Source organism: Amblyomma americanum, chromosome 9 (assembly GCF_052857255.1).
Source record: "Amblyomma americanum isolate KBUSLIRL-KWMA chromosome 9, ASM5285725v1, whole genome shotgun sequence".
Lineage (NCBI taxonomy): Eukaryota > Metazoa > Arthropoda > Arachnida > Ixodida > Ixodidae > Amblyomma > Amblyomma americanum.
This window is the reverse complement of record NC_135505.1, coordinates 31,395,015-31,406,777: the sequence shown is the minus strand read 5'-3', so window position 1 is coordinate 31,406,777 and position 11,763 is coordinate 31,395,015. Positions and strand designations below refer to the sequence as shown.

Sequence of the window (11,763 nt, the reverse complement as noted above, 5' to 3'; positions counted from 1 at the left end):
CAGCACACGCGTCTTCTCCTGCTGGTCGCGTTAGTCGGTCTTAAAATTTGCTTCTAAGCACATTTATGAGGGTATGGTTGTACCACGTAATGCAGGACTGGGCCCAGCTATTTTTGGGCGTGATAAATGCTCAAGAAGAAGGCGTACAGTCTCATCTTGACGACGCGCACAGATACCGAAGTCGTCGAACCACCCCCCCCCCCCTTCCTGACGGGGACACGTGCGCCGCCGTGATTGGCGCGCACGTCGTGCTCAACTGAAGATCTGAGCAAAATGTGCAGTGAATAGCTCAAGCAGCTGTTTCTTGCACAGATAGCTGCTTTGCCTTTTTACTGCGCATTTCACTCAGCTTCGTTCCCAAAGACTGCAAAATTATCTTCTCCGAGAATTCCCACCCCTTCTTCGCGGCCGTGGTCTTGGTGTAGGCTGAAATAGATAAAAACCACAGTTAATTAACACATGAGAAATTATAAGTGCTTGTCATTTTCAGTGTATCTTCCTTTATATCTACTTCAGCCAAATTATTCCATGCAGACATGTATCAATTTAACTGATTCTGTACAACTAAATGACTTGAACGTGCGCTTTGAAAGTAACTGCTGCAAAATAAATTAGTGTATATTTCAGCTGTTTGTGAGCACTTATTTTTCTTCAAATGAGCAAAGAGCAACAGAACACAATAATAATATCAGATATAGAGGCAGGGTGGTTTGATTTAAAAACATGCACATCTTCCATGGAAATGAAGTCTGTATGTGTGGGCTCAACAAATCATTGCTTAATGATTGGAAGTGATTTTTATTCTCCTGAAGTGCCAACGAGCAACACAAGTAGTGACGTGACAGCCACAGTTTCAGTTTTCAAACTTATGGTAACACATGTGCATGAGGTTTATCGTCTCAAAGCAACTTTGGGAGATTTTGCACCACCAATCCAAAGACCTTCACTACAGCACCTCTGATATGGAATTTCGACCACAGTGGAGTTTTTAAAGTGCACTACCATCGCGCAGTACTTTTCCAAAAATTTAAGCCCTAATATAACCTTATTATACTTCTGAAAAGTTCCTAATATGACAAGTTTCCAATTAACACATTCTAGTGCTGGATGCAGGCCACTTATCACCACAAACTTCATAATATCATCTGCCTGTCTAACTTAATACTACCCAAGCTGAGCTTGGCTTCATTCCCTTCAAATCCATTCCTTTACCTTAAATGACCATGCATTGATTGTTTTGACTTGGCATTATACACCCTGCTCATTCTGTCAAATTTGAAAAAATATTGATGGGGCAAACCAGTGCCAATCAATACAGATTTGCGTGTACGCTGGGCAGGATTTGGGGAAACAGCCAGCTGGTTTGTCACAAAATGACAAACAATGCATCACAGGAACAATTACAGCATATCATATATCTTAGCACTCATAATCCACCTTGCTCATACAGCCAGTGCAATCAGTTAATTTGTCTCATCAGTAAACAGCAATAAATGACAAAAAAACTGTGTAGTGCGCCTCCAACAATGAGCAAGGGCACCCAAAGACTAAGGCAGAAACAAGAGAGCAGCTACTTCAGCAGAAACGAAACAGTCACAGATTCAAAATGCAGGAACTCACACAAAATGGCTCTGACCGCAGCTGGCTCCAACGGCGGCCGTTGCTCATTAGGCCTGTGCGTCCCCTTGGCACGATTGCCTTTCCCTGAGCAAGTCAGCAGAGCTTGCTCCATAAACACAGCTGTCAGCAGGCAACGGGCAGTCGCTGTCGCAGTCTTCGACAGTTGTTCAATGTTTCTGACGGACAATGTCGCCACAAAAACACCACATCCAGGCTCCAACTCCATTACCTGCAAAAACAAAGCACACACCAAATAAAGTTAAGTTTCATGTTCAAATCTAACCTACCAGTGCCATTAAAATTCCTTAAGAGGACATTGAGGAAAAGATAGTTTGTATCAACAGGCTACTGCATTCTAATAAAAAGGAGACCACTTCTACAGCAAACTGAGTTATAATAAGTTAAAAAGAACAAAAGCTACTGGGGGCCCTTAAGTCTTCTTACATTCTGAGAATGCGTAACCAATAAGTGCTACTGTTTCATTTTCTGTTGCTTTTTTTAACCAAGTTTTGCATGGTTTTTGCGAGGTTCAGCATTTTATTTTGGATTCTACTCATCGAGAGTTTTTCAATGTTAGATATGACACTGTAGCCTACAGTTCAATTGTTAATCACAATTAACTAATGGTTAACCAAGACCTGTAATTAGGCATGTTCAATTAAATTCGACATAAGCTATCCAATCATATATGATTTGAAGATGTAGCTTAACGTTAAATTTTTAATCACAGATAACTAATTAATGTTAATTAAGACCTAGAGTTAGTTCAGTGCAGTTACACTTGACAGAAGCTATCCAATGATATAACACTTATGCCTCACATAAGCTACACAGCCACTATTCTGTACATATATGCCGTGCACACATGAGCCATGTTTTGCATTAAAATATAGGTGTTGCCATGAGTGCCCAATTTCTCATAAAAACGAGTGTCGACATAAATTTTCAAGCCTGGATCTAAGCACCTAGGCTGTCGCAACTAGTTGTTTTCGGTGCAGATGCATGTCAGAATCCAGTGACAGGAATATTTTGAATTGATTTTCCTCACGCATAATAATAATTGGTTTTTGGAAAAGAAATGGCGCAGTATCTGTCTCGTATATCTTCGGACACCTGAACCGCACTATAAGGGAAGGAATAAAGGAGGCAGTGAAAGAAGAAAGGAAGAAAGAGGTGCCGTAGTGCGGAATAATTTCGACCACCTGGGGATCTTTAACGTGCACTGACATTGCATAGCACACGGGTGCCTTAGCGTTTTTCCTCCATAAAAACGCAGCCGCCACGGTCGGGTTCAAAACCGGGAACTCCAGATCAGTACCCGAGCGCCCTAACCGCTGAGCCGCCTCGGCGGGGCTATTACCTCATGCATAAATGTGTTTTATTGTGGCTAGACAGAAGTCATTACACAAATAATTTTTACTCAGTGCAATCACTGGATAGAGTTCCCTTGATTGGTGACGGAGCAAAAGCTCTTTCACCATGGCTGCATGACCCAGAAGTTGGGTGCACCATTCCAAACTACTATTCTGAGCCTCCTATTGTGTATACACATGAAAATCGGCTTCCTTTCACACCTCTTGTGCGAAACTGGAAGCTTGGCAATTTCCTACTATTCTGGCAGTGAAACGTGAAGGAGGGAAGTGCCGTTATTACGACCACATGTGTCCGCAGTGCTGCACCTTTTCTGCCTCAAAAACGGTAGGGCAGCCAAGGTGAAGTGCCTTTGCTATGCAGAGAAGTTGACTTGTGCAAAGGGTCTATATATTCCTTGTGAATCAAAATGATACTGCGCGCATACAGCACGATACTGATAAAGTTGGCATAACATCTTTTCCATTTATGAGTGAGCGCGTCTCTACCCCTTGGTTTAATAATACTTTAAAACACCTCAATAATAAGAAGAAAAGGCTTTTTTTGGCTGCCAGAAGAAATATTAACCTTAGCACGTGAAGGAAATATTACGAAGCCGAAAAGGTTTATAACGCCCCAGTTTTTAAATCTAAGCAAACATTTTTTAACACCACGCTCCTTGGAATGTAGCGCACAAACCCTTGTCAGTTTTGGAAATGCATTAATCCTAACCATAGCAACACAACACTTCGCGACGATGATAACACTGCAGTTGCCGAACAGGATGTTGCCGAAGTGCTTAACCAAACCTTTAGTTCTGTATTTACTTGTGAACCAGACGGTGATCTACCCGATTTTCCGCCCTTTGGTTTCCCTGTTATGCCCGATATATCATTCGAACCCATGTTATTGTCAAAAAATAATTGACTCTTTGAAACTAACCTCATCAGCAGGTATTGATGACATAAATGTTAAGGCACTAAAAAACACAAAACATGTCACAACTGCACTGCTCTCTCATATCTTTCAGCAATCTCTTTCATCAGGCATTGTACCGTATGACTGGAAAGTGGGTAAAGTCATTCCAGTACCAAAAAAAGGGCCTTCATCTTCTCGTCACAATTGCCGTCCGATATCCATTACTAGCGTTCCATCAAAGCTAATGGAACACGTAATCTTCTGTCACATCATGAAATTTCTAGTTTCTCTCAATTTCTTTCACGCAAACCAGCATGGATTCATAAAGAACCTTTCTTGTGATGCACAATTAGCTCTATTTATTAATGACATAAGCGCTTAACATGATCTCAACATTACAGTGGACACCCTCTTTTTAGACTTCGAAAAAGCCTTTGACAAAGTTTCACACAAGCAGCTTTTTTTGAAACTCTCACATCTTAATCTCAATTCCCTTGTTCTTGCCTGGATTTGTAACTTTCTAACCAACCGGGAACAGTTTGTTTTTGCTAATAAATGTTCATCCTCCCGCTCTTCTGTTATTTCTGGGGTACCCCAAGGCACAGTCCTCGGGCCACTTCTTTTTCTCATTTATATAAACGATCTACCAACTGACATACGCTCTAACATACGCTTGTTCGCTGATGATTGCGTTGTTTACAGTCCTATACTCACTAACAATCATCACCAGCTCCTTCAATCTGACATAGATTGCATATTATCTTGGTGTGATAAATGGCTAATGTCGCTTAACGTGAGAAAAACTTCTCTCCTTTCCTTCCACAGGTGTCCCTCTGACCCATCTTCAAAGTACTTTATTGCTAACTCAGAAATCACCGCTGTAACAACTTAAAAATACTTAGGTCTACATTTAACGCATTATCTTAGGTGGTCATACCATGTCACACAAATTTCAAAGGAAGCTGATCGCGTCCGGGTATTTTCGGAAAACGTTACGTCTAGCACCACCGTCATTGAAAACACTAGCCTATCTAACATTTGTATGGCCTAAACTTGAGTACGCATGCGCTATCTGGGACCCTAATCAAAATAACATTTCTAATACGCTAGAAGCAATTCAAAACCACGCCTCCAGGTTCATCTTCTCTGCTTATTCTTATTACGAAAGTGTCACCAAAACTAAAACGCAATGCTCATCTCTCAAGTTTAACTAGCCGACGTCGCATTGCAAGATTATGTCTGTATCACAAGTTCTATTGTCATGTTCCGCACGAGTCTGTTATCATCCCAGCCTACCGCACCTCAAGCCGCACGAACCATGAAAAGACCACCTATCCTCCACCTGCCCGCACATCTGCTCATCTGTCCTCATTTTTTGTACGCACCGCAAAAGACTGGAATGACTTACCCAGCCACGTCGTGCTTCATACGGATCCATCACTATTGAAGTCATCGATTGAAGCAGCAAATGCAGCAAAATGAAAACAAAAAGTAAATGGAAAATGTAATGTAATACAGCAAGGAATGAAAAAACGTAAGCTTGAACAAAATACAAATCAGATTACGTAAGAAAACAGCCTAGTCAAACACATAGTTTTCCGCGGCATTTTTGAATAAACAGGTGTCAGAAATGTCGGCAACCAAGGTGGGCAGGTGGTTCCAATTGCTCGCCGTCTTGGGTATAAACGAGTTAAAATATGCATTGCTTCGGCAGTATGGAATGCGTACCTTGTGGCGATGATCCGTGCGAGGTGATATGAACGATGGTTCAAATAGAAGATCCCGTTTTAGCTAATGATTGTGGTAGTAAATCTTGTGAAAAGTTAGTATTCGCGCGAGTTTTCTACGAAGGGAAAGGCTAGGAAGGTTCAAAGTATTTTTCATTGTAGTTACACTAGCAGTGCGGGAAAAATTAGACAAAATAAATCGGGCGCTACGATTCTGTACCGACTCTAACTGATTAGTAAGAGTTTCAAGTCCCGGGTCCCACACAGACCACGCATATTCTAATTTCGATCTAACTGAGGTTTTATAGAGTAGCAGTTTTAAAGAAGATGCAGCCTTGGAAAAATTACGACGCAAGTAGCCAAGCATGCGGTTAGCATTGTTAACAATATAATCAACATGTGCCTGCCATGAAAGGTTAGCAGTTATATGAACCCCTAAATATTTATATGTGGTAACTTGCTCAAGGAGAGAACCTGAAATATTGTAGGGAATAAGTATTTCATTAGCAGACCGGTGTGAAATACGCATGACCTTACACTTGTTAGTATTCAGTCTCATGAGCCAAATATTACACCAACTAGATACCTTATTTAGGTCACTTTGAAGTAAGGATGAGTCTGAAGCAGATTTGATTACTCGATAAATAACGCAATGATCTGCGAAAGGCCTATTTGTGGAGTTAATAGAAATTGGTAGATCGTTAATGTATATTAAAAACAATAGCGGCCCGAGCACGGAACCTTGAGGCACGCCGGAGGTAACAGAGCATGGTGAGGAATCAGCGTTATTTGCAGGGATGAATTGAGTTTTGTTACGCAAAAAACTCTCGATCCATGAAAGAATGTTTGGGTCGATGTTTAGTTTGCCGAGCTTAAAACAAAGTAGTTGGTGATTAACAAGATCCAATGCTTTCTGAAAATCTAAAAATACACAGTCAATGAAAAATCCCTTGTCTAATGCATCAAATAAATCATGGGTGAAGGAAATGAGTTGCGTTTCACAAGAAAATGATTGACGAAAGCCATGCTGATGAGGGAAAAAAACGAATGATTTTCTAGAAATTTAACCAGATTAGAATAAATGACATGTTCAAACAGTTTACACAGGACACTCGTTATTGATATGGGTCTGTAATCAAGAGCACAATGAGCATCACCAGACTTGAATATTGGTACCACCTTACCCACCTTCCAGTCCCCGGGTAGCTTTCCTGAATTCAAAGATTGTGAAAACAGTGCACACAAGTAAATGGAAGAATAAACACTTGTATTCTTTAAAAATTTGGAATTTATGTCGTCGATTCCCGAAGACGAAAAAATTTTGAGATTATTAATTAGACTTTCTATACCAAGACTGTCAAACACAATTGGGTCCATTAATGGATTCTGCACAGGCTGAAAAGAGGGCAGAGAAACAGATGATTGCTGTAAAAAAGTATTTGAGAAGGCGTCATTTAGCACTTGAGGGCATTCTGATGAAGGAATGGCTGCGCCGCTTCTATCGTTCAGAGCTATTGCTTTATGCTTGGGACCAGAAATGATGTTCCAAAATTTTTTGGCATTATCCATCAACAAAAACGGAAGCGTACTCTGGAAGAAAACCTGCTTGGCGTTTCTTAAGGCTTTTCGATACTCTGATGTTATGGCAAGATACACATCCCAGTGATCAGGGCAACCGGTGGTTTTCGCTCTACGATAAACCCTTTTTTTTTTTACTTAAAAGGCGTTTTAATGCGGCAGTGAACCACGGGGAACATTGCTTGCCTGATATGACGTGTAAAGGTATGTGTTTTTGGACGAGAAAATGAACTTTTTCTTTAAAAAGGCGCCAGTTCGTTTCCACAGTACGGTTATAAAAGTTTGGCATGCACTCTCCTAAGAAGATTTCGAGTTCAGCGTTAATCGACGGAAAATTTGCCTTTGAATAAACTCTGATATATTTGGGATTGGGTCGCACACGTGTGCTAGTATCTTTAAGGTCAAACTGGATGAAGGAGTGGTCACTGAGGCCTGGTAGAAATGCCAATGAATGAACTAGCTCAGGAAGCGTAGTTAGAACAAGATCAAGAATGTTAGCGCTAGTTGTGGTGATACGGGTTGGCTGAGTAATGAGCTGAGAAAAATTGAAGTCAGTGCACATATTTATGAAGCCAATCGTGTCAGGTGACGAATCCAGAGTGGAAGGGAACGCGCCAGACCAAATTATTTTTGGCATGTTGAAATCGCCAAGTAAAAAGATTGGCGAAGAAGGAAACCTAACTAAAATGCGATTGAGCTCATCATGAAGTTCACTACAGAAAGACGATGGAGCACTTGGAGGGCGACAGCATGCGCAGAAGAATACGTCTCGATGATTAATGCGTATAGAGGCGCATACAATTTCTAGTGAAGAAACAAGTGACACGTGTGAAGAATGCAGATGATCAGCGACCGCTATCAGAACACCGCCTCCTATTCTGTCTCCACGGTCACATCGATAAGTAATGAAATCCTTTTCGCAGTTTAGTATTTCATCATTAGAAATCTTTGAATTCAGCCAGATTTCGGTGAGGACCAGAATGTCTGCATCGCACGTGTCGATGATAGTACACAGATCATCACGCTTGTTAACAACACTACGAATATTAGAGAACAAAACACATATGTCATTTGGAAGCTCATGACCACGAGCAGGTAGCTACGCGGTAGAAAGAAAGGCAGGCAAGGCACTACTATCAGGGCTGCGTGGGGATGCTTGGTTATTGATATGATATTCACAGATGCTATCTGATGCCGAAATGTAGATGTAACACTTATTCTTTATGAACAATTTGTTCTGACGAATAGCGTACTTCTCTCCACTTGCTTGCCCAAAGTCAAAAAGTTTTTTACGCGCGTTGCGAGCTGACAAGCAGAAATCTTCCGTAACCTTTATCCCAGCATTTTTCATTTTGCTTCGGTCAGTAAACACGGCTTCTCGGATCTTAAAATTCGTAAACTTGACTATGACAGGACGGTACTTGTCATTCGAAAATTTACCCAGCCGATGCGCGCGTGCTATGGCCTCGCTGGGTAGCTCAAGGTCCATTTCAGAAAGAAGCTTTTCACGCACGAGCTTTTCAGATTCATCCCATGTTTCGTTTTGCGTGTCAGGGAGGCCGTGAAAAAGTAGATTATCGCGTCGTGACCTGTCTTCGAGGTCGTCGAGTCGTTTACGAAATGCCTCTGCTTCATTCTGTACAGCCTCAGACACTTCCTGGGTAATGTCAAAGGCGCTGGAGGCTTGCGAGGCAGCTACATTTTGGTGCAGTAGTCAGAGAGAAACACGGAAAGTTAAAGAATCTGAAAAGATATTTTGATAGGCACCCTGAATATATTGAAAAAAACAGGGGCACACTTAAATCTGCTTACTTGCCAAAATGTGAACGCATTGCGTGTTCCATACACTGTTCGGTTAGGAGTTCCACGTGCATTTCTACTGGTCAAATTTGAAAAAAGTCAAATTTCTGGAGTAAAAGGACAAAATTTGGGGCTGGCCCACCTAAAGTTCGTCTTAAATTTGCAAGTTGCCACTGAGGTGGCCACACTTATATTAGGTTAGACATCAATTTCGGTCAAACTCAGATGAAGTCAAATTTTGAAGGTCCCTTAGAGACCGAATTTCGGGGTGGGCGCACATAGGTTTGGATGGCACCATTGAATTGGCCATTATCGAATTAGGTTAGACATCAATTTTGGTCCAATTCTCACGAGGGCAAACTTTGAGTGTCCAGGAAAGGGGCCAAATTTTGGGGATGGCCCATCCAAATTTGGAGATGACTATTGATGTGGCCATACTCAAATTAGATTGCATACCAAATTCGGTCAATCATCTGGCTATTCAGGCTGACATGCTCTGATAACAGTTCTCACAGATATGCTCTGTCTACAACTTAATTTGCTCCAATAATTAACGAATCATTTAAACATCTCATTAACTTAATTACTGCTACTATTTACATATTTCCTTAATGAACTATTAAGTTAATTATCCATGCAGTTGGTGATTGACAGTGTGCGGACAGTTCTGATGACACATTTGACGACAGGCTCTGTCCACGCAAGCCATGACCAAAGAAATGCTTTCGCATTAAAATTACCCAATGATCCTAACAAATGGCATGCTCTGTGAGTGGCTGTTATAAAAAAAGCCTTTTCAGATGTGATGTATGATGAATGGGTGGCTAATGTGAGCATTAGTATTTAATGATGTGCAAGGTTGCTACTGTCTTGTGAGTTGCGTCGTCCTGTAGCAAAAAAACAATGGTAACGGCTGAAGTTAAATGGTGCAAATTTACCAGAATCTTCAGTAGCCACATGTCCTATGGAAGCAGGCTTCTTGTCCTGAGTGTGCTTTATAATTTTACAAGATGCAATACCAACTAGCTCAAATGTCGATTCTGCTTCACTGCCACATGATTATGACACCTTATTAACAGTGTAAATAATGCACAAGATGAATGGTGCCACATACTAGACAGTGCATGAACCCTTCTTCCGACAGGCGGAATCTCTAACTGACTATCCTATACATTATGGCTCACACTCATGGCTTTTGGGGAGCTGTAAAAATGTCTCATTTCCTTTCTATGTTTCTCAGTTAATAGAATACAGCTTAAAAATGCAAGAAACAAATGTGTTTGACTATTTTAGGATGAGCTCTTCCACACCACATCTTGCCCAAAGAACTACTTTTGTTGCATTCTGGTCACTTCTTACAAAGGGTTGCACTGAGTGTATCTCTACAGACAAAGGGAGGGCATGTGAAGAAAATTGTTCAGACAGAATTATGCAGTGGGAAGAAAATGCAATGAAAAACAGTTGGGACCTATAGGCTGGCTAGCCCACAGGTTCAAATATGGCTATTTCAAAATATGGCTATCTGACGGGTCGAATGCGGCAAACAGACACTGCTGGTAATGTCACACTTTCATTGAGCTCCTGCCCTGTCTGCATTTAACTGTTTAAAAATGAATCACTGGTTTCACTATAAATACTACTCCATTATACAAGGAACCTTTTCTTCAAATATCGCAATATGTAAGGAGGTTTTCTCTTTTCTTATAGGACAGTGCTGCATTTTTTTTTTGCCTGATGTCAGCCCAATGAAACAAGTGCACTTAACAGTAGTGTTTTTCTCAACTGCAACATTTTCAAAGAGCAAGAAAGGTGAAAGATCTTAATTTACTACCTACTGGCAAGCTGTATGAAAATACTGCATTGCATATTTTTTCAGTAGAGCTGTATTCCACACTTGTTTAAGCCAAGACATTTTTTGCCTAGGTGTTCGTTACAGCCACAAGATACATGAAGCGTGCCAGATGTGAGCAAAAAGGCATCAAAAATATGCCTTGAAAATTTAAGAATACTAGAGAAATAACCTCCAGACAAGAGCAGAGAGTCCAAAGCCTTGTGGTATAGCTATGTCCAGTACAAGACACTGCAGTGCACCTTCAGGCAGAAACATTGCGCACCGAGTACTTACTCCAGGGTCGCTCCATGTGTGCCGCAGCTTTGATGACATGGTCACGTTAGAAGGTGCCGCAGCTGCGCTGACTCCAGGAGCCTGCTGTTCATTGTGTACTAGTCCCACAGCACCTTCTCCAGGATTTTTAGCGGCCTGTGCGTCACTGTTATCATCAGGTGGTAGTGTTGAAGCATCTGTTGATTCTTCTCCAGATGGCCCAGCTTCGTCCATGGTGGGTAGTTGCCGAGGGCAATTTTTTTGCTCCAGTTCCTTGACGCGCTTTTCAGCTCTTTTGAGGTAGCCGTCGAGCCTTAGTGCCAAAACGATACCGCGCACTTTAGCAAACATTGATAGCAAGCAGTAGAAAGGAAAAAAAAGTTGGCAGAGGGTTCCCTTATAAATTATTTACCACAGTTAATGCAGGAAATAACACAAGGGCAAATGTACGTATACAATTTGCTCATTACGGTTTACTGCCAGAAAAAAGTGCAAAAATATTCATATACTTTTGTAAAACTTTCTATGCGATAACAGTAAGCATCGAAACCATGGTTTGGGCAGGAATTTATACACTACATTGGCAAAGAATGCGACACCATAGCCAACTACAGCTATGTGCCGCGCTAAGACTTAACATGTGGCCCAAGCAGTCAGGTCGCTTTG

The 11,763-nt window shown here is 41.4% G+C and overlaps 1 protein-coding gene across 1 annotated transcript; it reads right to left on the bottom strand.

Annotated features, from left to right (window-relative positions):
• Nucleotides 1-289: 289 nt before the first annotated feature.
• On the bottom strand, nucleotides 290-11,331 carry LOC144103275 (uncharacterized). Its single transcript, XM_077636039.1, has 3 exons — nucleotides 11,119-11,331; nucleotides 1,621-1,849; nucleotides 290-426 (listed from the first exon to the last, which is right to left on the bottom strand). The coding sequence occupies exons 1-3, from the start codon at nucleotides 11,329-11,331 to the stop codon at nucleotides 290-292; spliced, it is 579 nt and encodes a 192-aa protein (XP_077492165.1).
• Nucleotides 11,332-11,763: the final 432 nt, after the last annotated feature.